The following is a 27,705-nucleotide window of genomic DNA, read 5'->3' on the forward strand; positions in this document are numbered from 1 at the left end:
AAAACTAAATGAAAAGTAGGATGGGAAGAGTGGTTTGGGTGTTCTTTTTTACTTTTATTTCTTATTCTTATTTTTACTCTTTCTGGTATAAGGAAAATGTTCAAAAATGGATTGGGGTGATAAATGCACAACTATATGATGGTACTATGAACAGTTGATTGTACACCATGGATGATTGTATGATATGTGAATATATCTCAATAAAACTGAATTTTAAAAAAGTTTAAAAAAGATATTGTATCTAGACTATATAAAGAACTCAAAATTCAACAGTAAAAAAAAAAAATCCTATTAGAAAATGAGCCAAAGATATAAAGTTATTTCATCAGAGAGCATATGCACATGGCATATAAACATATGAAAAGATATCAACATCACTGACCATGAGGGAGATGCAAATTAAAACCACAATGATATATTACCACATACCTATCAGAATGTCCAAAATACAAAATAGTGACAATACCAAGTGTTGGTGAGTATGTGGAGAAACTGAAGCATACATTGTTGGTGGGAATGTGAAATGGTACAGCCTCCCTGGAAAATAATTTGGCAGTTTCTTACAGAAACTGAACTTGTAAAATACCAGATATTCTTCTTGAACTCTTCACATTTATCCTAGAGAGGTGAAAACCTGTGTTCACATAAAAATGTGTACCCAAAAAATGTGCCAAATTTCCCTCCAGAAGAGTTGTAACCTTTTGTGTTCCACCAGACAAACATGAGAGTGCCTGTTTCCACAAAGCTTTGCAAACATAGTGTTATGCTTCCTAATTTTTCCTAACTCAATAGATGATAAATTGTTATTTCCTGTTCTAATTTGTATTTCTTGAATTAGGAATGAGTTGGAACATTTCGTATGTTTAAGGGCCATTTTTATACCTTTGTTGTGAATTGTCTATCTTTTCCACATTTTTCTATTGGGTTTTTGCTTCTTTGTCTCTGAAGTTTTCAGAATTCTTTATATATTAGGAGTATTAGGCCTTTGTAGTATATGTTGCAAATATTTTCTTACAATTTGTTGGTTGTCTTTTGACATTGTATATGATATGACTCAATATGAAATAATTAGGATATGCAAAGTCATTCACTAAAGTTATAGAGAAATTTACCCATGATTTTCTTTTACTACTGGAATGATTCTCATTTTACAGTTTGGTCCCCTTATATGGTATAAGATATGGATTTATTTTTTCCCAGAACTGTTATGAAAAAGTCCATCCTTACCGCCAGTGATTTGAGGTGCCACTTTTTTATCATATACTAGGTTTCCATATTATTTTTGGACTTTGTTTTCTATTACATTGGTCTGCGTATCTGTTCCTGCACTAATACCACTCTTTTAATTATAGAGGCTTTAATAGTATTTTTTAATATCTGCTAGGGCTAATCATCCTTCATAATTTTTCTTTTTCAGTGATTTCCTCACTATTCTTGCATGTTTGGTTTTCTCTATGAACTTAGTATCAACTTTCAAGCTCCATATAGTAGCATGTTGGTATTTTTATAGGAATTGCATTAAATTTATGAATTAACGTAGGGAGAACTGACATCTTTATAACGTGGAGTAGTCCTCTTCAAGAATAGAGGATGTCTTTCTGTGTGTTCAAATCTGCTTTTGTTTCTTTCAGGAGTATAGGATTATGTTAGAATTTTCCTCATATAAATATTTAATCTTTATTGCTAATGTAAATGAGGTTTTCTGTACCATTATATCCTCTTTTTTTAATTTAAAGGCTATTGTTTTTTGTTTCTAAATTTTATATTCTCCTTTCTTGAAGACTTTATTTTTTTTTAGTTAATTTCATCCTTTAATCTATGTTTTTTTTTTCAGGTATATGCTCATATCATCTATAAATAGAGATAATTTTACTTTTTACCCATTATTAGGCCTCTAATTGATTTATCTTGTAAATTGCATTGGCTCATACTTCTATGAGGTAGTGGATATAGTGGTCATTCTCACTTTGTTCCTGATCTTAGTGGTAATGTTTCCAGAATTTTCTCATTAAATATACTGGCTTTAGGAGTAAGCTATATATATTTAATCATTTTAAGAAAATAATTGTGATATGTAGTGTTTTCAGTTTCTTTTTTTTTTTTTAATTCTGTAAGTTTGATTTGTATTTCCCCTTTCACCCAAGAGTTGTTTACTAGAAGACTTTATAATGTTTACTAGAAGACTTTATAATTTCCAAGTAGAATGGCCTTTTCTTTTCTTTGTTTTTGTTAGTAATGTCTGGTCTTATTACATTGTGATCAGAGAGTATTTGTACTCTGTGAAAATTATGTTTTGTTTTTGATTTAGATCGGTTTTGGTGAATGTGCCATGGGCACTTGAGAAGAATGTGTAGTGTTTATTATCAGGATGTAGAGTTCAGTATATATCCATTATATCCAAACTATTGATTAGGTGGTTTAAATTTTCTGTTCCTACTTATTTGTGTCTCCCTTGATCTGTCTTACAAAGAGTGGTGTATTGAAGTCTCCTAAGATTGGTTATCTATGTCTCTTTGCATCTTATGTAGTTTTTGTTTCATGAGGTATCCTTACATCTTCTGTGGTTTTTGCTTCATTAGGTTGGATACTGTGTTATTTGGTGCATAAATATTTATAAGCATCATATCTTCATTATTAATTTTGGCTTTTAGCATTAAAAAGTATTCTTTATCACATTTAATGTTTTGGGCCTTCAGTTGTACTTTGTTATCAGAATTGCTACTACTGTTCTCTTTTTGTTTCTCTTTACCTGGTCTGTCATTTAGACATCATTTAGAATCACTTTGTTTTTCATGTGTTATTTGCGTATAGCATGTAGTTAATCTTTGTTTTGTGAGCCAGATTGAAAATCTTTTTCTTTTAATTGGTGATGCAAGCCCATTCACATTTTTTATATGAATGATACGTTTGGTTTTAAATCTGTCAATATATTTTATAGTCATGGTTTTTGTTGTATTTACTATGTTTCTTTCTCTACAGCATGTATGTGTGTATTCCTTGCTATTTACACATATGTATGTATGTATTTAGGAAGGTTTGTATATTTGTTCTAATGGTTACTTTGTCCTTATATCTTTTATGTCTTTAATCTCCTCTTTTCTATTTTAACCTTAATCTCTTAGGTGAAAAGTTTTTCTATAGTCTTGATTTTATCTAGATTTAAAATCCTTGGTTCATACTTTCTTTCACTGAGTTCTCTAAAAATACTGCTCTATTATTGTCTTGCTTTGCATGTTGATTTTGAAAAGTATGATGCCAGTCTATTATTATTTTGCCTTTTTAAGTCGTTTGATGTTTTTGTCTGGAGCCTTAAGGATTTTATCTTTATCTTTGGTTCCTTTCCTGTGTTCTGTGTTTTGACTGTCCAGAAGCTTTATAGCATTGTCATACTTAGAGTGGATCTAATCTTTGTGGTGGTATTTTTAAATCACTGTTATGTCCCTCTGCTGTTTTCCCTCTTCTGTCCTGCCTACGGGTCTTTATGTTTTTGTTATTCTCCCCACAGGTTTTGTTTGTTTGCTTGCTTGCTTGCTTTGTTTTTTTGTTTGCATCCATCTTTGCTTGCCGCAAATCCTTGTGGAATAGTGAAGGTGGGGTAGAAGTAGTAGAGATCATGTGCTGGAATTTGCTGTTTTTCCTCTTTTTATTCACAGTTATTTTGAAGTTTTGTCCTTTTCTATCTTCAACTTAGAGTGAGGGTGTGGTTTTGTGTGGAATTTACTTTTTTCTTGTTATCTATTATTTGAGGAGGAAAATTAGTATGAAGTAGGTAACTATGCAGTTGCCATTCTCTTCATTTCTAAAGAATTTTCTAGTATATTACTACATTCATTTTTCTCTGGTTTCTTAGGTATAAATTATACAACAAATGAGTTATGAGAAATAGCTTTTTTTGAGGGGTGAACATAAGCATAACTAACCTTTTTCTATTGTTAAAGGTTACAGATGAGGCAATTGAAAAAGAACTGGAAGTGTGATTTAGATTCAGCCTTGAATGAAATTGAGGTATGACACTTACTCTTGAAATAAATTGCTAAGCTCGCCAAAAACCATTAACAACAAAAAAAGTTGTCATTGTAAACCCGTTTTAAGAAAAATTTTAGATATATGGCTATTATACAGAGAAAATTCTCAAGGAAAATAAGTTGGATTTTTTTAAATAAATGAATACTTCAAAATGTAAATATATATCTTAAGTTCTGAAATTTGTAGACCATTTTAGAAATAATTTTAGTTCAATTTCAAAATCAACTTATGTTTAAGTAAAATAATAGTAGTAATATTCCAAAGCTCAGCCTTTAATTGTTATGGCTGGACAGATTCACTCAGTACACAAGAAAGTTGGCTTTCAGGATCCATGAATGGTTACGGTGTGTGAAACGATAAGAGAAAAACTGGATCAAAATGTTTATGCCTTCAAAATGTTTAGAGTATAAAAACTGGAGGACTTTCAGAACAATTTTACTTTTTATATTTAATATTTTGTACTCATCTATTATTTGTTGCTCTAGCCTTAGTTAGGATCATTATATCCTTGAAACACTTTTTTTTTAGTTTAAAAAAGTATCTCTTGGTTTATAATAGAAACTTGTAGGAAGAAATAAACTTTGCTGAAATTTACTTTATAGCCCCTTTTGTAGAAATGTACTTGCGCAAAAAGATAGGCGGGCCCCAAATCATAAGTGGAAAAATAAATTTCAAAAATGCAGTCTCTAAATGTAATAAAGTTCTGTAATTCTGTGGAGATATCCCAAATCTTACTGATAATCCTGTTTCCCATAAAATCTATCTCTACTGTCCAGTTCAGGTTTGGGGATGATATGCATTAGGAACTGGATAATTAAAACGCATATATATTACTATCTTGAATTTATAGAGGCTCTGCTATTGTCAGAAAAGTGAGGTATACAGTAGCATGTTATTGAGGTTGTCATGCTTGTTACTAGGTTTATAAGATTTGAAGAGATTATGTTTTATTAATTTTTGTATATCTAATGCCTTTGTGTGCCTGGCTCGTAATATATGGTTGCATAAATGACATGGTTTTCTTTCTTTCTTTTATTTCCTTCTTTACTTTTTACTTTTTTTCTCTCTTTCTTTTTTGTTTTGTTTTTAATAACTTTAATAGCATTGTAAAGAAAAAAGTGACTGGACCAAATTGGGAAATTTATATATTAATGTAAAAATGGGCTGTGAAAAATTTGCAGATTTCCAGAGATTTTGTACTTGTATTGCTGAAACACTAACAAAAGACTGTAAAGAGGAGAGACCAGCTGTTCCTTTCTGTGAATTTGCTGAAACAGGTAAAATGTCACCATTTTGATCTGAGTTTTTGTGTTAGGGTGATGCAGTGTTCTCAACAGAGGTGCAAATAAAGCTCGTAATATTTTCCATGTTGTAGATAAATTAATATTGCAGTTTTCTGATATTCCTCCTTTCTTTTTATAAACTTTCCTTCTGTTGTTAAGTTACATGATAATGATGTAAGGTCAAGAATTGGTATTTTAGTATGAAATATTTCATGTCCTGATTTTTCTTTTCATTTAGATTGGTAAAACTATTGCTAGCAAATTATACTGGGAGTGCCTTAATTCTTGAATCATTAAAGTTGTTACTTCTTTACTTTTACAAGTAAATGAAATTCATATATTACTGAAATTTTTTCTTGACATGAACTATTCACTACTATATTCTTTATTAGGGATCAGCAAACTTTTTCTATAAAGGGCCAGAAGTAAATATTTTAAGCTTTGAATACACCACATATGGTCTGTGTCACATAGTTCTCTTTTTCTTCCATTTTAAACAGTGCTTTCTTTAAACCTTTTAAAAATAAACCATTCTTAATTCATGGGCTGTACAAAAACAGGTCCTGAGCCAGATTTGGCTCATAGGGCATAGTTTGCCAACGCGAAGTCTGTATGGTAGTATTGATAATTCTGTACTAATTTGTCTTTTCCATCATTTTAAGTGACTATTTAATCTTCTTCCATATGCCTTCTTTGTTTTCCAGTTGGCAAAGACCCACAAAATAGTGAAGTAGATAAAACTTTGCTGGGGAGAATCGGGATCAATGCCATGTACTTCTATCACAAGCTGTTGCAGTGGTCCAAGGTACTTCATTAAATTTTTGTTTTGTTTTGGTATAGAAAGCATTAGTTTTAAAATTATGAACAGAATATAGATTACCCTTACAAACTGGGAATTTGCTAATAATCATTACGGATGACAAAATGGAACTCAGACTAGTAAATTGATTATTAGATGACATACTGGGCACATGTGGAAAGGATGTGGCATGAGAATGGCTACTGAGAAGAATGTTAATATAAAGAACACTTAGGAAGTTAATGCTAAGTGTCATATTTATTTGAAGCAACTTTCAATTCAGAATTTATTTTGCCGACTCTTGAGAATCAGTAGCATTGTAATTTTTGAAGAGCTCAAGACACCTTAAGATTAATCCAGGATACTCACAATTAACAGAACTCCCTAAAAATCAACTCTTAGAATGCTCTGGAATACTATATACCATGTATTTTCAAGTCTTGACTTTTTGTTGGTTGTTTTGTTTTGTTTTATTTTCCTTTTTCTCCCCCTTTTTTGATGTCTTAACTTAAGGCTCAGCTCACTACAGAAGTGGTCTAGTAAATCTAAACCATGTTGTACTAGATTCTTTAGATTTCCCTGAGATAGCAGTAGAGTTATAGAGTTATAGACTCAATCACTTGAAATTGAGGATTTGACATTAAGCTAAGTAAAGTAGAGGACAGGGAAATCCAAAATAAGGAGGCAGTGGTAAGGGATGGAGCTATATAGAGAGTGGAGTAGTTGAAAGTATGGTCTCTATTGAATCAGTTATTAAAGTGTATCTTATATGCTGATTTATTGTTATAAAGAGATTATTTCACAACTGAATATGTGCTCAATAACATTTAAGTACATGGTCACACATACACATACAAAATGTATGAATTTTAAAAAACTGAATAATTGTATAGAAAATTTTATATCTTCCCAGGGTCTCCAAGAGATTTAGTATTTATTATGTGGTAGGCTTTGGATGAACAAGATGTACTTGGTCCCTGCTCTTACAATCTAGCTTAAGATGGGCAGTAGCATTAATTTCTTGGATATTTAATGCTTGAGAATTTGAGACTACCCTTTTTGAAAACTCAGATGGATTTTGTTGAAGTTTCACAGTATAGTTTAATTCTATTTTGTTATATTATTTCTTAAGACATAAGCTAATGAATTTTCAGCTATTTTAATTTTTAAATTTTAATTATATTATTTAGAGTTGATATTTTGTTTATCTTATGTAGTGTAAATATTTTCAAATGAAACGTTATTCCTTTTTGAATACAAAAGTGAAACCTTTGAAGTTAAAGATAATTCCTTGAAAAAATATGTTCATTTAAACAGTCAAATTGAAATTTTTTGACATCATAATAAGCATCTGACTCAAAATAGTTTAGAATTTAATGTAAAACAGGGGTCCACAAACTAAGGCCTGTGAGCCATATCTGGCTCACAGTCTGTGTTTTTTTTTTATGGCCTGTGAACTAAGAATGATTTTTACACTTTTAAAAGGTTCTAAATTAAGAATATAACAGCAGCGGAGAACACTGTGCAGCATGCTAAATGTGGCCTGCAAAGTCTAAAATATTCACTATTAGACCATTTACAGAAAAAGTTTGCCAACTCCTGGTATGAAATAATAACATATGTCCAATGTCTGATGTCCAGATCAATGACAATCTTCATGTAGAATATGTGAAATAGTCTATTGAATTAAAAAAAAACAATTCTTAGCCAACAATTGTATACTTTTGTCTTGTCTTGTTTTGTTTTTCCTGTCTCTCTCTATATCTAAATTGATAACAGATTATCTTCATTTACACTCTCTTTCCTTCCTGGATCTGAGTGGCCAATAGAAGAGGAAAATCATATAATTAGATTTCCACTTTAAGGCACGAAACCTTTTTTGCCAAATGAACTCTTAAGGGGAAACACAGTATATAAGATAGATGAAATGAGAATTACTGATAAAGTGGAATGGTGGGTGGGGTGGTAATATGAGGCAAAGTTCTGCTTGGTCTCCTCACCTTCCATCTTTGTGGCTGAACAGGAAAGGGCTTAAAGAGAGAATCTTGGGGCAGTTTGAAAACCTAGTCTAGAATGATGATTTGAAACTAGACAATTGACTTTTACATAATAATCAGTGACTTCATACCTCTCTGGTACTCAAAGTGATTGATACTCAACTATTCTTAATTTTTACTCTAGGGAAGGAAGGTCTTAGATAAACTATATGAATTAAAAATACATTTCACAAGTTTAAAAGGACTTACAGGACCTGGGAAGTTAGCACCAAGATGTCAAATTGTGAATATTGCAGCGGAAATTTTTCTAAAAAGTGGAAGTCTAGATGGTGCCATTTGGGTGTTGAGAGGTAAGTTTGGTTATATGCAAGCATAAAATGATTTTTTAAACTTGTCATAAATTCTTCTCTTTGTAATTTCCTTAAGTCGATACTGAATCGTAGGTGATAGTTTGGTCTTAACCCTAGTGAACGCATAGGTAGGCATTTCTTGTTGTGTAGACTGAAAGGGGAGAGTTAACCTAGCTCTAAAGTAAAAGTTGTATGAACTTTTGTTGGCAAAAGTTAGCTCTTACTATGGGCTAGGCACCGTACTAAATGCTTTACCTGAATTTTCTCAGTCTTTTTTTTTTTTTTCATTTTTATTGAGATTGTTCAGATACCATACAATTATCCAAAGATCCAAAGTGTACAATCACTTGCCCCTGGGTACCCTCATACAGCTGTGCATCCATCACACTTAATTTTTGTTCAATTTTTAGAAACTTTTCATTACTCCAGACAAGAAATAAAGTGAAAGATGAAAAAAGAAATAAAGAAAAGGAAACTCTAATCCTCCCATATCCCTAACCAACCCCCCTCAATTGTTGACTCATAGTATTGGTATAGTACATTTGTTACTGTTTATGAAAAAATGTTGAAATGCTACTAACTGTAGTATATAGTTTGTAATAAGTATATAGTTCTTCCCTATATGCCCCTCTATTATTAACTTCTAATTGTATTGTCATACATTTGTTCTGGTTCATGGAAGCGATTTCTAGTATTTGTACAGTTGATCATGGACATTGCCCACCATAGGATTCAGTTTTATACATTCCCATCTTTTGACCTCCAACTTTCCTTCTGGTGACGTATATGACTCTGAGCTTCCCCTTTCCACCTCATTCACACACCATTCGGCGCTGTTAGTTATTCTCACATCTTGCTACCAACACCGCTGTTCATTTCCAAACATTTAAGTTCATCCTAATTGAACATTCTGCTCATACTAAGCAACCACTCCCCATTGTTAAGCCTTGTCCTATATCTTGGTACCTTATATTTCATGTCTGTGAGTTTACATATTATAATTAGTTCCTATCAGTGAGACCTTGCAGTAATTGTCCTTATGTGTCTGGCTTATTTCACTCAGTATATTGCTCTCGAGGTTTTGTCATCAACCCATTTTTTTTTAATATGGTTTTGTTCACTCACCATACATTCCATCCCAAGTAAATAATCGATGGTTTTCTGCATGGTCATACATTTATGTGTTCACCACCTTCACCACTATCTATATAAGAGCATCTACATTTCTTCCACAAGGCAGGAGGGAGAGTCAAAGAAGGTAGAGAGGCAAAAGAAAGAGGAAAAACAAATGACAGCTAGGAAGCAGCAAAAGGAAAAATAACCTTAAATCAAAGTAGGATAAAGAATCAGACAATACCACCAATGTCAAGTGTCTAACATGCCTCCCCATCCCCCCCTCTTATCTGCATTCACCTTGGTATATCACCTTTGTTACATTAAAGGAAGCATAATACAGTGATTCTATTAGTTACAGTCTCTAGTTTATGCTGATTACATCCGTCCCCCAATGCCTCCCCATTTTTAACACCTTGCAAAGTTGACATTTGCTTGTTCTCCCTCGTAAAAGAACATATTTGTACATTTTATCACAATCATTGAATACTCTAGATTTCACCAAGTTACACAGTCCCAGTCTTTATCTTTCCTCCTTTCTTGTGGTGTCTCATGTGCGCCCCACCTTCTTCTCTCAACCGTATTCATAGTTACCTTTGTTCAGTGTACTTACATTGTTGTGCTATCATCTCCCAAAATTGTGTTCCAAACCACACACCCCTGTCTTCTATCACCCTGTAGTGCTCCCTTTAGTATTTCCTGTAGGGCAGGTGTCTTGTTCACAAAGTCTCTCATTGTCTGTTTGTCAGAAAATATTTTGAGCTCTCCCTCACACTTGAAGGACAGCTTTGCTGGATACAGGATTCTTGGTTGGCGGTTTTTCTCTTTCAGTATCTTAAATATATCACACCACTTCCTTCTTGCCTCCATGGTTTCTGCTGAGAGATCCGCACATAGTCTTATGAAGCTTCCTTTGTATGTAATGGATCGCTTTTCTCTTGCTGCTTTCAGGATTCTCTCTTTGTCTTTGACATTTGATAATCTGATTATTAAGTGTCTTGGCGTAGGCCTATTCATATCTCTTCTGTTTGGAGTACGCTGCGCTTCTTGGATCTGTAATTTTATGTCTTTCATAAGAGATGGGAAGTTTTCATTAATTATTTCCTCTATTATTGCTTCTGCCCCCTTTCCCTTCTCTTCTCCTTCTGGGACACCAGTGATACGTACATTATTGTACTTTGTTTCATCCTTGAGTTCTCGGAGACGTTGCTCATATTTTTTCATTCTTTTCTCCATCTGCTCCTTTGCGTGTAGGCTTTCAGGTGTTTTGTTCTCCAGTTCCTGAGTGTTTTCTTCTGCCTCTTGAGATCTGCTGTTGTATGTTTCCATTGTGTCTTTCATCTCTTGTGTTGTGCCTTTCATTTCCATTGATTCTACTAGTTGTTTTTTTGAACTTTTGATTTCTGCCATATACATGTCCAGTGCTTCCTTTACAGCCTCTATCTCTTTTGCAATATCTTCTCTAAACTTTTTGAATTGATTTAGCATTAGTTGTTTAAATTCCTGTATCTCAGTTGAAGTGTACATTTGTTCCTTTGACTGGGCTATAACTTTGTTTTTCTTAGTGTAGATTGTAATTTTCTGCTGTCTAGACATGGTTTCCTTGGTTATCCAAATCAGGTTTTCCCAGACCAGAACAGGCTCAGGTCCCAGAGGGAAGAAATATTCAGTATCTGGTTTCCCTGTGGGTGTGTCTTAGAAAATTGCTCCACCCTTTGATGCCTCGGGTCACTGTGCTTTTCTGCCCAGCAGGTGATGCCTGTTAGCCTATAATTCTTGACTGGTGTGAGGAGGTATGTTCCCCCAGGCTCTGGGGTCTGGTTCTGAATGGAAAGGGCCCCACCCCTTTCCTCCTAGAGAAGACAGAGCCCCCAGGTGGAGGTCATTAGCATTTCAATGGTCTCGCTCTGTGCTTGTGCTGTCTCCACCCTTCCCAGAGTCACAGCCCTGGAAACTGAAAATGACTGGGGCTTTCTCCACTGAGCCGAAAAAGAAACAGATAGTCCCCTTCAGACCCAGTCCAAGGCGACCCTCCGGCTCTCCCAGGTCAGTCGTCACCCAAAGCCTCTGTCTGTTTTTTGGGGCTGCGTACCTGTAGTGAGCAGTTCACACTTGCTACTTAAAACCCCAGTTGGAGCTCAGCTGAGCTGTATTCGCTTGCTGGGAGAGAGCTTCTCTCTGGCACCATGAGGCTTTGCAGCTCGGGCTGTGGGGGAGGGGGTCTCGCGACTTGGATCTGCAGGTTTTACTTACAGATTCTATGCTGTGTTCTCGGGCATTTCTCCCAATTCAGGTTGGTGTATGATGAGTGGATGGTCTCGTTTGTCCCCCTGCAGTTATTCTGGATTATTTACTAGTTGTTTCTGGTTGTTTGTAGTTGTTCCCAGGGGGACTACTTAGCTTCCACTCCTCTCTATGCCGCCATCTTCCAGTCTGTCTCTGTGCTCCCAGTTAGTCTTTATAGAAACCCTATGAGTTTGGGACTATTACAATCCCCCTTTTATAAATAAGAAACTGTTGTTAGAGATATTGAGCAACTTGTCCAAAATGACATAGCAAATAAGGAATTCAAGGCCAGATTCAAACCCATATAGTCTAGCCTCAGAGCTCAGGCTTTCTGCTGCTATCTGAAACAGGGAAATCCTGACTGCAATCTGCGTGAATTCTATGTTCGTATGTAATGGGCAAATTTGACTTCAAAACAAGACAGTTAAAGCTTACCTGCCCCACTAAGGCAGTCCATCTAGCAGAAATTTCAATTAAATTAAACCAGCAGAAACAACTGAAGTTAGTTTGGTATGAAATAAGTAAGTTTAGAGAGAACAGTAGGGTCAGAGCTCTATCTAACTCTGGCTACTTGGACCACCAGGCAGATTTTATTTTGAAGAAACCTCAAATATCTCAGAGTTTGGGTGGGAAGATGAAATCTATATATGAGTAAAGCAAATAGATAATCTTTATACTAACACTCATATACTAACACACAAGCATATGTACTAGCAAACTTACATATTCATATATATATATAATAACATATTTATTCAAAGTGCTTAGGGTTTGTGGAATACAGAGGTTAGTGGGCTTTATGGTCAAAGGCTTGTTGGAAAAGGTTTTCTTCAATTTACCAAACATAGCATGTCTGTGTGGATGGAGTTACTTAAGTGGGGAAGAGTGACCAAGATACAAAATAGAAATGAGCAAAATGCAAGCCAGAGCTCACAAGCTCTGTGAGAAAGAAGAGATGTGGCAAGAAATGGGAAGGGTAAAATAATTGGTGAAAATGGGCTTGGATCACCTTGTGATGGAAAATTTCTGCCGAAAAGTTTCTGGTAAACTTCTTCTCAAACTAGAGACTGGGGGGAGCTTAAGTATTAGGAGTGGTCTCTGGAGATTTAAAAATTTTTTAATTGTGGTTTTTCAATTTCGATGATTATCTTTAAAATTCTATCAGTTAGAAACACAATTCTCTTTTGCAGTGACTATTACAATTGAAAGTCATTTTCTCAAGTAAAATTTTAATTTCTCAAAAGAAGGATCCACAGAAGTATGCTAAGTTATTACCCAATTTTTTTTGTCCTTAAAGGGGTTCTTCTGTGAATGGATAGTTCCAAAGAAGGGAAATACAAATGACTCAATCTCATTTATAAGAAGTGAGATTATTATTCACTCTTAATATCACTTGTACTAAGAGAAAGATACATTAAAATTATAAAATACCATTTTAAACCTGTTGGAATAGCAAAGATAAAAGTTTAGTGATATGCTTTTGATGATGGAGAAATAGGTATTTACGTGCATTGTCTAGGGGCTTGTTTCAGTTTGCTAAAGTTGCCAGAAGGCAATATACCAGAAATGGATTGGCTTTTTCAAAGGGGATTTATTAAGTTACAAATTTACAGTTCTAAAGCCATGAAAATGTCCCAGTTAAGATATCAACAGGATGATACCTGGACTCTGAAGAAAGACTGCCTTCATCTGGGACATCTCTATCAGCTGGGAAGGCACGTGGTCCTTGCTGGTCCTTGCTCCTGACTCCATTGCTTTCAGCTTCTGATTTCAGAGGCTTTCTCTCTGGTTCCTGCAGGTCTTAATGTCTCCAGGGCATTTCTTTCTCTAAGGATCTGTGGATCCTCTCTTTGCTTCTCTGGGGCAAATTCTGTATTTCATATCTTAGCTTCCCTTGGCTCTCACCAGGTCCTGGCTCTTTGAATTTCTGTGGGTCCTTGCTTAGCGTCTCCCGGGGCATTTCTCTCTAAGCTCTCTCTTTCCCTGTGCTCCTTAGAGGACCCCAGCAAGCAGATTAAGGCCTAACTTAAATGGGCCTGGGTCACATCTCAGTGGAAATAACCTAATCAAAAGGTCCCACCCACGATAGATGAGCACCCGCAAGATTGGATTAAAAGAATATAGGCTTCTCTGGGGTACACAACAGTTTCAAACCAGCATAGGGCTGTTTTTGCAAAATACTTGTCAAAAGTTGAAAATGCATATTTCCTTTAATTTATTAACTCCATTTCTGGGAATTTATGCTAAAAACATTGTACCTCTTTATAAGGGTATGCACTGTAAGTTATCGAATCTTTTTTTTACCATCTGCAGTGTTACAGATAACTTAAATGTCCTTTAAGATAGTATTGGTTAATTAGACTGTAGTATAGCCATATGACAGAGTAGGATGAGGCAGATCTACAGATAATCATTTGGATTTATCTTGAGGATCTACTGCCAAGTGAAAAAAAGTATGTGCAGAACAGTGTATACACTATGTTACCATTTATGTAAAAAAAATAAAATTATTACATTCATATTTGCTTATATACCCTTAAAATATCTGTGGAAAGATAGACAAGAAACCAATAATAATAGTTGCCATTAGGAGGAAGAATTCAATGGTTAGAGGACAGGGGAAGGAGGCAGATTTACTTTTTAAATACATTTTTTCCTTTTTTAAAAAAATGTGTATTTATTACCTACAAAACTTTTTTAAGGGGGTTACATACATTCTTCAAGTTCGGGAAATGCAAAAATATTTTCTACATTTTTGGGTTAGTGATGACAGACTTTATAGTGAGAAAAAAATGTATTGTTTTGGCTTTTTACTTTCACATTTAAAACTTTTTCAGGCACTTGTACTTTGTATCCTAGTAAATGAGCAACGGATTCCCACCTTGTCTTCTAACAAGCATAAGAAAAGTCTTAAAACCTTCATAATTTTATAATCATGGTTTGGAGGCTGAAAAATAATATAATTTATATATTTAATATATAGAATATAAATTTTGTAAAAAGTTATGTCATTTATTGAGAAACTTCCATTGAATTTTAAAATAATTTTTATTCCTTTATATAAGTAATACATATTCATCATAGAGGAATCTGAAAAGGTGGATAACGATAAAAATCTCTTAACATTCAGTCACCCAAAAATAATTATTCTGCACTTTAATGTTACTATACAGGCTCTTGTAATTCTTTACTCTCTTTACCTTGCATTTTTTTTCTTTTTTCAGGCAACAGTATATTGAATATATCTTTCTGGGGAAAGGAATATCCTGTTTTTTTAAATTCAATTTTACTGAGATTATTCACATACCTTACAGTCATCTAAAGTGTACTATCAGTTGTTCACAGTACCATTACATAGTTGTATATTTGTCACCACAATTAATTTTTTTTCAATTTTAGAACATTTATTCCAGAAAAGAAATAAAAATAAAAAAGAAAACTCATATCCTCCCATACCCTTTAACAACCCCCTCCGTTATTGACTCATAGTATTGGTATAGTACATTTGTTACTGCTGTTGATGAAGGAATATTAAAATTTTACTAACTGTAGTACATAGTTTACAATATGTACCTTTTTCCCCATATACCCCTCTATTATTAACTTCTAGTTACAATGTCATATATTTGTTCTAGTTCATGAAAGAGATTTCTAATATTTATACAGTTAATCACAGACATTGTCCACCACAAGATTCACTGTGTTATACATTCCCATGTTTTAACCTCTTCTGGCTTGCTAATGCTGCCAGAATACAAAACACCAGAAATGGATTGGCTTTTATAAAAGGGGATTTATTTGGTTACACAGTTAGTCTTTAAGGCCATTAAGTGTCCAAGGTAATGCATTGACAATTGGGTACCTTCACTGGAGGATGGCCAACGGTGTCCGGAAAACCAGTCTTTTAGCTGGGAAGGCACGTGGCTGGCATCTACTCCAGAGTTCTGGTTTCAAAATGGCTTTCTCTCAGGATGTTCCTCTCTAGGCTACAGTTCCTCAAAAATGTCGTTCTTAGTTGCTCTTGGGGCGTTTTTCCTCTCTTAGCTTCTCTGGAGCAAAAGTCTGTTTTCAGCGGCCATCTTCAAACTGTCTCTTATCTGCAGCTGTTCTCTCAGCTCCTCTGCGTTCTTCAAAGTGTCCCTTTTGGCTGTAGCAAACTTGCTCCTTCTGTCTGAGCTTATATAGTGCTCCAGTGAACTAATCAAGGCCCACACTGAATGAGCAGAGTCACACCTTCATGGAAATTATCCAGTTGAGTGATCACGTCTCCACAGAAACATCCAATCAGAAGTCTCCAACCCAATCAGTACCAATACATTTCCTGCCCACACAAGACTGCATCAAAGATAATGGCGTTTTGGGGGGACATAGTACATCCAAATCAGCGCAACCTCCAGCTCTCCTTCTGGTGACATATGTGACTCTAAACTTCATCTTACCACCACATTCACATGCCATTCAGCACTGTTAGTTACTCTCACAATAACATGCTACCATCACCTCTATCCATTTCCAAACATTTAAGTTCACCCTAAACATTCTGCACATATTAAGCAACCACTCCCCATTCTTTAGCCTCATTCTATATCCTGGTAACCTGTATTTTATATCTATAAGTTTACATATTATAATTAGTTCATATCAGTGAGATCATACATTATTTGTCCTTTTGTGTCTTACTTATTTCACTCAACATAATGTCCTCAAGTTTCATCCATCAACCTGTTTTTTTAAGATGATTTTATTCATGCACCATACTTTCCATCCTAAGTAAACAATCAATGGTTTCCTGTATAATCACATAGTTATGCATTCACCACCACCAACACTATCTATTTAAAGACATTTCCATTTCTTCCACAAAGAAAGAGGAAGAGTCAAAAAAAAAAAAGTAGAAAGACAAAAGAAAAAGAAAGAAAAAAAATGACGGCTAAAAAGGAACAAAAGAAAAGATAAAGTACAATAAAAAAGTCAGGCAACATCACTAATGCCGAGAATTCCATACCTCTCCCTTATATCCCCGTCTTATAAGCATTTAGCTTTGGGGTATTGTCTTTGTTACATTAAAGGAAGCATAATACAATGTTGCTGTTAACTATAGTCTCTAGTTTGCATTGATTGTATTTTTTCCCCGATACTACCCCCTTTTTAACACTTTGCAAGGTTGACATTCATTTGTTCTCCCTCATGTAAAAACATATTTGTACATTTTATCACCATCATTGACCCCTTTAGGTTTCACTAAGTTATACAGTCCCAGTCTTTACCTTCCCTCTTTCTTTCTGGTGTCCCACATGCCCCTAATCTCCCTCTTTCAACCATACTCACAGTCATCTTTGTTCAGTGTGCTTACATTATTGTGCTACCATCACCCAAAATTGTGCTCCAGACCTCTCACTCCTGTCTTTTCGTATCTGTCTGTAATGCTCCTTTTAGTATTTCCTGTAGAGCAGGTATCTTGTTCACAAACTTTTTCATTGTCTGTTTGTCAGAGAATATTTTAACTCTCCCTCATATTTGAAGGACAGTTTTGTTGGATATAAAATTCTTGGTTGGTTGTTGTGCTGGTTTGTTAATGCCCCATTAAGCAAAATACCAGAAATGGATTGGTTTTTATAAAGGGGTTTATTTGGTTACAAAGTTACAATCTTAAGGCATCAACAATAGGGTACCTTCACTGAAGGATGGCCATTGGCATCCAGAAAACCTCTGTTTGCTCAGAAGGCACGTGGCTGGTATCTGCTTGCTCCCGGGTGGCGTTTCAAAATGGCATTCTCTGAAATGTTGCTCTTGGGGTATTTTGTCCTCTCTTTGCTGCAGCTGCTCTTCAAAATGTCACTGTCAGTTGCTCTGAGGTTTCTCTGTCTGTGAACTCCTTTATAAGACTCCAGTGATCCAATTAACATCCACCCTGAATTGGCAGGGTAATACCTCCATGGAAATTATCCAATCAAATGTTTAACTCATGGTTGATTGAATCACATCTCCATGGAAACACTCTATCAAATGATTCCAATCTAATCATCACTAATATGTCTGCCCCACAAGACTGCATCAAAGATAATGGCATTTTGGAGGGCATAATACATCCAAACTGGCACAGTGGTTTTTCTCTTTCAGTATCTTAAATATATCACACCACTGCCTTCTTGCCTTCCTGGTTTCTACTGAGAAATCTACACATAGTCTTATCAAGCTTCCCTTGTATGTGATGGATCGCTTTTCTCTTGCTGCTTTTAGGATTCTCTCTTTGTCTTTGACATTAATCTAATTATTAAGTGTCTTGGCGTAGGTCTATTTGAATCTATTCTGTTTGGGGTGCACTGTGCTTCTTGGATCTGTAATTTTATGACTGTCATAAGAGATGGGAAATTTTCAGTGATTATTTCCTCCATTATTACTTCTCCCCTTTTCCCTTCTCTTTTCCTAATGGGACACCCAAGACACATACATTATGTGCTTCATGTTGTCATTCAATTCCCTGAGCCATTGCTCATATTTTTCCATTCTTTTTCCTATCTGTTCTTTTGTATGTAGGATTTCAGGTGTTCTCCAGTTCCTGAATGTTTTCTTCTGCCTCTTGAAATCTGTTGTATGTCTCCACTGTGTTTTTCATCTCTTGTGTTGTGCCTTTTATTTCCATAGGTTCTGCCAGTTGTTTTTTCAAACTTTTGAGTTCTTCCTTATGTTTGCCTAATGTTTTCTTTATATCCTTCATCTCTTTTGCCATATCTTCCCTCAGCTCATTGAATTGGTTTTGAATGGATTTAGCATATTTATTTGAAGGTCTTTAATTAGTTGTCTCAATTCCTGTATCTCAGTTGAAGTGTAGGTTTGTTCCTTTGACTGGGCCATATCTTCATTTTTCCTAGTGTGATTTGTAGTTTTCTGTTGTCTAGGCATCTGGTTTCCTTGTTTAGCACAATCAGGTTTTCCCAAACCGGAACAGGCTCAGGTCTCAGGAGGGGGCTATACTCAGTATTCAGGTTTCTGAGGGTGTGTCCTATAAGATTGACAGACTTTCCCATGAGGCCTCTAGATGCTGTGCTTTTCCTAATCTACGCAGCAGGTGGCACCTGTGAGCCCGTTGCTCCCCACTAGTGTAAAGAGGTGCAGTCCCTTTAATTCACAGTAGCCCCAATCCTGGCCCGAGACCGATGGTGTCAGAAGCCAAGATTATGTTGTTTCTGGTTTGAGTTCTTAAGGGAGGGCAGCCACTTGAGCTGGGCCCCGCCCCCCTCCTCTTAGGGAAGATACACACCCAAGGGACTTATCTTCTGCACTTGAATTGCTCCTTTGACTCTTTGACTCTGTTAACTCTACCCCTGCCTGGGTCAGCCCACGGAGAACTGAAATTGCCTGAGGCTTTCTCCACTGAGCCACTCAGATTGAGAGAGTAAAAAAGGAGAAAGAGAGAAAGCCTCTTTTCAGAGCCAGTTCCCAGCCCCCCAGTTTTGCCTGTTAGCCAGAGATAGTACCTGATCCTCTGTGCTTCTTTTCTTAGGACACAGCCATTTTCCAGTATTCTAAGCTCAGCCATCTCCAAAAGCCTCTGTATTTTTTTCTGTCAGCCCCACCTGCTCTCCACTGGCAGCAACCTCAGGGTACTTTGCTGCTTGTTTGGGTTTGTCTGTGTTTGTAGCATGTATTCAGCAGTACACATTTGTTGATTAAAACCCCAATTGGAGCTAGGTTGAGCTATATTTGCTTTCTCTCACAGCGAAATTTTGCAGCATAGCCTGCCATAGGGGGAGGGGCACCAGTTCTTCAGTTTTACTGATAGCTTTTATGCTGCAATCTCAGCCATTCCACCCATTCCAGGCTGGTGTATGATATGTGGACAGTCATGGAGGTCCCCCAACAGTTATTCCAGACTATTTACTAGTTGCTCTAGAGGACTAACAAAATTCCACACTTCTCTATGCTGCTGTCTTGACCCGCCTCTCAGGAATATGCTTTTAAACATAACTTAATGGACTGCATGTTTTTCCGTCTTATAATTGCACACATATCTATATATCTTACTCTGTGAGTAAGGTATTGAATTAGCTTGTTTCCAGATTTCTATTATTAACAGTGATCCCTGCTAAACATCCCTGATAAATATTCATTATTTCCTTAGAATAAATTTTGGTATTATTTCTGGGTAAAGGGTAATGGCATTTTAAATTTTTTGGTAAATGTTGCCAAATTTGCCCTTACTGATATTCAGATTATACAATGGGTTGGCTTAACAATAGGAATTTATTGGCTCACAGTTTCAGAGGCTAGAAGGCTTGCTTCTTCCCAGGGTCATTATCTTCTGGCTGGCCAGCAATCTTCATAGTTCCTTGGCTTTTCCATCACATGGCAGTGCACATGCTGGCATCTTCTCTTCTTCTCCGGGTTCCATTTACTTCCAGCTTCTGGCTGTTCCCCTTGACTTTTCATTCTGTGTCAAATTCCCTTTGTTTATGAGGACTTCATCCATATTGGAATAAGGCCCACCTTCATTCAGTTCGGGTACACCTTAACTAATAATGTTTTCAAAAGTCCTGTTTACAAATGAGTTCACACCCACAGAACCAGGGGTTGGGACCAAACATGTCTTTTGTAGGGGACATGATTCAATCCCCAACAGTAGATAAGTTATTTTGGATTTATTTGAAAGCCGTCCTTTATGAGAGAATTCCAGAGAACTATTGAATAATTAAATTTTTTGTACAAACATTGTCCTCTTAGATACCACAGGTGCATATAAACAGTCCTGGATGCTACAGTATTATAGGGTTTTTGTTTTGTTTTTTTGTTTGTGATTATCAGTCAGCTGTGATCCAGGTTATGCAAACCCTAATTAGCTATTCAGGCATTCCATATCAGGCCTTGTCACTGAATAGAATATAAAAGTCCTCTACACCTTTAGAAGGGTTGTACTAATTGACAGTATTCTCAGCTAGCAGTATAAAAGGATGCATCTATGAAACACCGTTGCCATTACTGAGTATTGCTAATTTTTTTATCTCTGCTAGTTTGATAGGAGAGAAGTGATACTCGGTTCTTTACTTTCTATTTAAATACTTAATAGAAAAATTAAATTTTTTATTTGTACTTATTCTTTTGTGAATTACCTATTTATGTCCTTGGTGTATTTTCTGATTTAGTTTTTCTTTTCATTATTGATTTAATAATGAGTATTTGCTATATCCCAAGCATTGTGCTAACTGCATTACTTGTGTCATCTCATTTAATCAACACAATAGGTTATTGTGCCAGTTTGAATGTACTATGTCCCCCAAAACGCCATTATCTTTGATGTGATCTTGTGTGGGCAGACATATCAGTGTTAATTAGATTGTAATTCTTTGAGTGTTTCCATGGAGATGCGACCCACCCAATTGTGGGTGATGACTCTGATTGGATAGTTTCCATGGACCGTGGAGGTTTGGCCCCACCCATTCATTATGGGCCTTGATTAGTTTATTAGAGCGTTATATAAGCTCAGACAGAAGGAGCAAGCTTGCTACAGCCAAGAGAGACTCTTTGAAGAATGCACAGAAGCTGAGAGAGTAGCTGCAAATGAGAGAGAGTTTGAAGACGGCCGTTGAAAGTAGACTCTTGCTCTGGAGAAGCTAAGAGAGGACAAACACCCCAAGAGCAACTAAGAGTACATTTTTGAGGAACTGCAGCCTAGGGAGGAACATCCTGGGAGAAAGCCATTTTGAAACCAGAACTCTGGAGCAGAGACCAGCCACATGTCTTCCCAGCTAACAGAGGTTTTCCGGACACCATTGGCCATCCTCCAGTGAAGGTACCTGATTGTTGATTGCCTTCCCTTGGACACTTTATGGCCTTAAGACTGTAACTTTGTAACCAAATAAACCCCCTTTATAAAAGCCAATCCATTTCTGGTGTTTTGCATTCTAGCAGCATTAGCAAACTAGAACAGTTATGGTATCCCAAGATGAGGACTGCAAAATCTGCAAGATCTGTCTGACTGCAAAGCCCATATTTTTGACCAATACACTGAAACTATTTATTCTCTAGTCATTTCCTTTAGATGGACTTTATAAAATTGCAGCTGGAGCAGAAGTGCAACTACAATGACCAGATCTAAGCTGGTCTGCCACCTGGGCAAAATGGTGGTACTGATCTTGTTTCTATAACTCTAAGATAGTCAGCTTTGAAACTTGAGCTACCATCAGAATTCCCTGGAGGACTTGTTAGATTGTAAATTGTTGACCCACCCCCAGAATTTCTGATTCAGTAAATCTGGGTTAGGGTCTGCGAATTCACATTTCTAACAGGTTCTCATATGTTGCTGATGCAACTATTCTAGAGACCTCACTTTGTGAACCACTGCCCTACAGTACTTTCAAGTGGTGACTTCTCACACCTCACCTATGTCCGTAAACCACAGCGCCTCAAGTCACTACCCCAGTTTATCAACCACTACTATTAAGGTTACCATTTTTATTTTTAATTTTTTAAGTTAATTAAAAGTATTTCACTTGTGGCAGTACCTTAAACAGAGTAAGTTTTCAGTAAATGTTAGTCGAGTTGAGTAAGTGAATGCATAAATGAATGAATGAATGAGTGGGTGGAAGAATTATTTGAACCCGATTACCATTCGAACTCTTCATTGACACTGTTAATTTTCTCCATTTAAGTATCTTTGCACCTTCCTAGGGAAGCAGTGACTGAAGTTCTTGAAAATGTGTGTAGTATGTATTGTTCTTTTCGTAAAGTGTTAATTTTTTCATACCAGGAAATTTAGCATAAAGTTTACCTCAAACATGTAGACCAGTGTCTGTGACTACAGTACTAATATAAATATATAAGCAAATTTAATATTTAAGAAAAATCTATTATCTTCATTTTCCATCAGTGGTTGGATATCCTCAACATAAATTTTGTTAGGCCAGGCTACCTTCAGCCTCTGTTTGAATGCCACAGTTTCACTTATATGTACTTACCTAGACATAGCTATTATTTAGTTCATTAACACCACTTTCCCAAATACTTTTCACCAAATGTTAGCACTGGTCATTTTCAGTGATGAGATTTTGGATTATTTATTAATTTATTCTTTGTACTTTTCTGTTTTGCTTGATGTTTTTATGGTGAGTTTTATGTTAAAAAAAGAAAACATTGTGAATGTAAATCAACCTACTTGGCTTCATCCTAAGCAATAACATCTGTGAAATCAGGTTTAAGATGATTTTTATATTTAACATAATCTTTATTTTTTAAATAACTTTTATAATTTACAATTAAATAAACATCTCTTAAAAATATAATGTAACATGTTAAAAATATAATGTAAAATCAGTTCAGGTGCCATCATGATGTACATATCAAGCTTAAGAAATTTCATACTGTATAATAATGCCCCCTTTATGTTGTAATATTTTTACTCATTAAAGATATTAGTCCTTGATCTATTGGAAATTTACAGATATTTTTCCTCAGCTTTTCATCTTCCTTTAATTTCATGATGATTTTTGCTTTTTTGTTTTCTTCTTTTGCCCAGTTGACATTTTTCTATTTCATATAAACTACTTTTTAAATCTTGCTTTAGGCACTCCTTAGCCCTCCCAAATTATGCCTTCACCCATATGTTCTTCAAGTTTTTTTATTCATTATTAGTTTTAAACTTTGATGTGAGGTGGCAATTTGATTTTATTTATTTCCCCAAAATGTCCCAATATTTATTGAATAGTTCATTCTTTATTAATTTATTTGAAGTGCTACTTCTATCATATATTAGAATCTTGGATCTGCTTTGGAATTTTTCTGTACTTGTCTTCTCTCTGAGTGCTCCCTTTCTGTGCTAGCACCATACTCTTTAATGTAGCTTTAGAATATATGATGATATCCATCTGTTTAGGCAAGACCACCCTCACTCCTCTTCATTACCAGATTATTGTTTGCTATTCTCAGTGTTTATTCATTTAAGTGAATTTTGGAATTTTTAAATCAGGCTTTAATACAGTTCTGAAAGAAATTTAGTGGGATTATATTAAATGTATACATTAAGAGGAGAACAGATATATGTAGGTGTTCCCCCACCATAGTATTCACCATGGAAAGAGAGTTATTTGTTTGATGGTCTCACTGACTAGGAAATTCCTTTAGTGCAGACTGTCTTAATAGTCTTTGTATTCCCAGTGGCTACACTCAAAATCTTGCATAAGTAATGACTGAATATGCAAATGTTGGAAGGCAAGTGGATAAAAAGTGGCTATTTCAGAAAATTTGCTTGCCTTTTCCTGTGAGAATTTTATACAAATGGCAAATATTGCCAGACTGTACTACAGAGAAAAACATGAGGATTAATACAGGAAGAACTATTATCTTTATAAAACTAGTCTTAAGTACATTAGTAGAGTGGCCTTTATTCTTGGGAATGCAGTTCTCATAAAACTTCTCATAAAAGTATTTTAAGTTTGAGGTGCCTTAAAATACATGAGACGAACACTGGCAAAACTAAAGGAAGCAATGGATGTTTCCACAATAATTGTGGGAGACTTCAACACATCACTCTCTCCTATAGATAGATCAACCAGACAGAAGACCTATAAGGAAATTGAAAACCTAAACAATCTGATAAATTAATTTGATTTAACAGACATATATAGAACATTACATCCCAAATCACCAGGATACACATTCTTCTCTAGTGCTCACAGAACTTTCTCCAGAATAGATCATATGCTGGGACATAAAACAAGGCTCAATAAATTTAAAAAGATTGAAATTATTCAAAGCACATTCTCTGACCACAATGGAATACAATTAGAAGTCAATAACCATCAGAGACTTAGAAAATACACAAATACTTGGAGGTTAAACAACACACTCCTAAACAATCAGTGGGTTAAAGAAGAAATAGCAAGAGAAATTGCTAAATACATAGAGATGAATGAAAATGAGAACACAACATATCAAAACCTATGGTGTGCAGCAAAAGTGGTACTGAGGGGGAAATTTATAGCACTAAATGCATACATCAAAAAGGAAGAAAGAGCTAAAATCAAAGAACTAAAGGAACAACTGAAGAAGCTAGAAAATGAACACCAAACTAATCCTAAACCAAGTAAAAGAAAAGAAATAACAAGGATTAAAGCAGAAATAAATGGCATAGAGAACAAAGAAAATAGAATAAATAACACCAAAAGTTGGTTCTTTGAGAATATCAACAGGATTGACAAACCCCTAGCTAGACTGACAAAATAAAAAAGAGAGAAGACCCACATAAAATAATGAATGAGAAAGGTGACATTACTATGGATCCCAAAGAAATTTAAAAAATTATGAGGATACTATGAACAACTGTATGCCAACAAACTGGATAATGTAGAGGAAATAAACAATTTCCTGGAAACATATGAACAACCTAGACTGACCAGAGAAGAAATAGAAGACCTCAATCAACCCATCACAAGCAAAGAGATCCAATCAGTCATCAAAAATCTTCCCACAAATAAATGCCCAGGGCCAGATGGCTTCACAGGGGAATTCTACCAAACTTTCCAAAAAGAACTGACACCAATCTTACTTAAACTCTTTCAGAACACTGAAGAAAATGGAACACTACCTAACACATTATGAAGCTAACATCAATCTAATACCAAAACCAGGCAAAGATGCTACAAAAAAAGGAAAACTACAGGCCAATCTCCGTAATGAATTTAGATGCAAAAATCCTCAACAAAATACTTGCAAATCAAATCCAAAGACACATTAAAAAAAATCATACACCATGACCAAGTGGGGTTCATTTCAGGCATGCAAGGTTGGTTCAACATAAGAAAATCAATCAGTGTATTACAGCACATTAAGAAATCAAAAGAGAAAAATCAAATGATCATCTCAATAGATGCTGAAAAAACATTTGACAAAATCCAACATCCTTTTTTTATAAAAACACTTCAAAAGGTAGGAATTGAAGGAAACTTCCTCAATATGATAAAGAGTACATAAGAAAAACCCACAGCCAGCATAGTACTCAATGGCAAGAGACTGAAAGTCTTCCCTCTAAGATCAGGAATGAGACAAGGATGCCCACTGTCACCACTGATTTCAATATTGTGCTAGAATGCTAGCCAGGGCAATCCGGCAAGACAAAGAAATAAAAGGCATCCAAATTGGAAAAGAAGAAGTAAAACTGTCATTGTTGGCAGATGATAGGATCTTATATCTGGAAAACCGTGAAAAATCAATGATACAGCTACTAGAGCTAATAAACAAATTTAGCAAATAGCGGGATACAAGATTAATGCACATAAGTCAGTAGTTTCTATATGCTAGAAATGAACAAACTGAAGAAACACTCAAGAAAAAGATACCATTTTCAATAGCAACTGAAAAAATCAAGTACCTAGGAATAAACTTAACCAAAGTTGTAAAAGACCTATACAAAGAAAACTACATAACTCTACTAAAAGAAATAGAAGGGGACCTTAAAAGATGGAAAAATATTCCTTGTTCATGGATAGGAAGGCTAAATGTCATTAAGATATCAATTCTACCCAAACTCAGCTACAAATTCAATGCAATCCCAATCAAAATTCCAACAACCTACTTTGGAGACTTGGAAAAGCTAGTTATCAAATTCATTTGGAAAGGGAAGATGCCTCGAATTGCTAAAAAACACTCTAAAAAAGAAAAACGAATTGGGAGGACTTTCACTCCCTGACTTTGAAGCTTATTGTAAAGCTACAGTAGTCAAAACGGCATGGTACTGGCACCGAGATAGACATATTGATCAATGGAATTGAACTGAGAATTCAGAGATAGACCCCCAGATCTATGGCCAACTAATCTTTGATAAGGCCCCCAAAGCCACTGAACCGGGACTAGCAGTCTTTTCAACAAATGGGACTAGGAGAGTTGATGTACCTGTTTGAATGTATTATGTCCCCCAAAACACCATTGTCTTTGATGTAATCTTGTATGGGCAGACGTATCAGTGTTGATTAGATTGTAATCCTTTGGGTGTTTCCATGGAGATGTGATTCAATCAACTGTGGGCAAGACCTTTGGTTGGATAATTTCCATGGAGGTGTTGCCCTGCCCATTCAGGGTGGGTCTGAATTAAATTACTGGAGAACTATATAAGCTCAGACAGAAGGTGCAAGCTTGCTACAGCCAAGAGGGACATTTTGAAGAATGCACAGGAACTGAGAGAAGAGCTTCAGCTTACAGAGACATTTTGGAGACAGCCTTTGAAAGCAGATGTTTGCTCTGGAGAAGCTAAGAGAGGACAAACACCCCAAGAGCAGCTAAGAGTGACATTTTTGAGGAACAACAGCCTAGGGAGCAACATCCTGGGAGAAAGCCATTTTGAAACCAGAACGTGGAGCAGATGCCAGCCATGTGCCTTCCCAGCTAACAGAGTTTTTCCAGATGCCATTGGCCATCCTCCAGTGAAGGTACCTGATTGTTGATGACTTACCTTGGACACTTTATGGCCTTAAGACTGTAGCTATGTAACCATATAAACCCCCTTTATAAAAGCCAATCCTTCTCTGGTGTTTTGCATTCCGGCAGCATTAGCAAACTAGAAAAGATCTTGATACCAGAGAAGTGGGGTGCTGGTGCTGCTGAGTTTGAAAATACCAAACATGTTGGAATGGCTTTTTAAAAGGATAAGGAGAAGATTCTGGAAGAATTGTGAGGAGCTTGATAGAAAAGACCTAAATTGCTTTGAAGAGACTGTTTGTGGAAATATGGGCTCAAGATACTTCTGATGAGGCCTTGAGCAGAAATGATGAATGTGTTGTTGCAAACTGGAAGGAAGGCAATCCTTGTTTTAACGTGGCAGAGAATTTGGCGAAATTGAGTCCTGATGTTGGATGGAAATCAGAATT

At 35.7% G+C, this 27,705-nt stretch overlaps 1 protein-coding gene across 4 annotated transcripts in view; it reads left to right on the plus strand.

The window, feature by feature from the left end:
- TOPAZ1 (testis and ovary specific PAZ domain containing 1) overlaps positions 1 to 27,705 on the plus strand; it is a 122,001-nt gene that overhangs the window by 69,693 nt on the left and 24,603 nt on the right. For all 4 annotated transcript variants that reach the window (XR_005218685.1, XM_037848577.1, XM_037848585.1 and 1 more), the window contains exons 13-16: positions 3,939 to 4,005; positions 5,129 to 5,303; positions 6,014 to 6,114; positions 8,290 to 8,455. Coding sequence is in view for 3 of the 4 variants with exons in the window: in XM_037848577.1 (XP_037704505.1) it covers positions 3,939 to 4,005; positions 5,129 to 5,303; positions 6,014 to 6,114; positions 8,290 to 8,455 (509 nt within the window). In the remaining variant the exon portion in view is untranslated. The remainder of the gene's footprint in view (positions 1 to 3,938; positions 4,006 to 5,128; positions 5,304 to 6,013; positions 6,115 to 8,289; positions 8,456 to 27,705) is intronic.

This window comes from Choloepus didactylus, chromosome 1, assembly GCF_015220235.1.
Source record: "Choloepus didactylus isolate mChoDid1 chromosome 1, mChoDid1.pri, whole genome shotgun sequence".
Classification (NCBI taxonomy): Eukaryota; Metazoa; Chordata; class Mammalia; order Pilosa; family Megalonychidae; genus Choloepus; species Choloepus didactylus.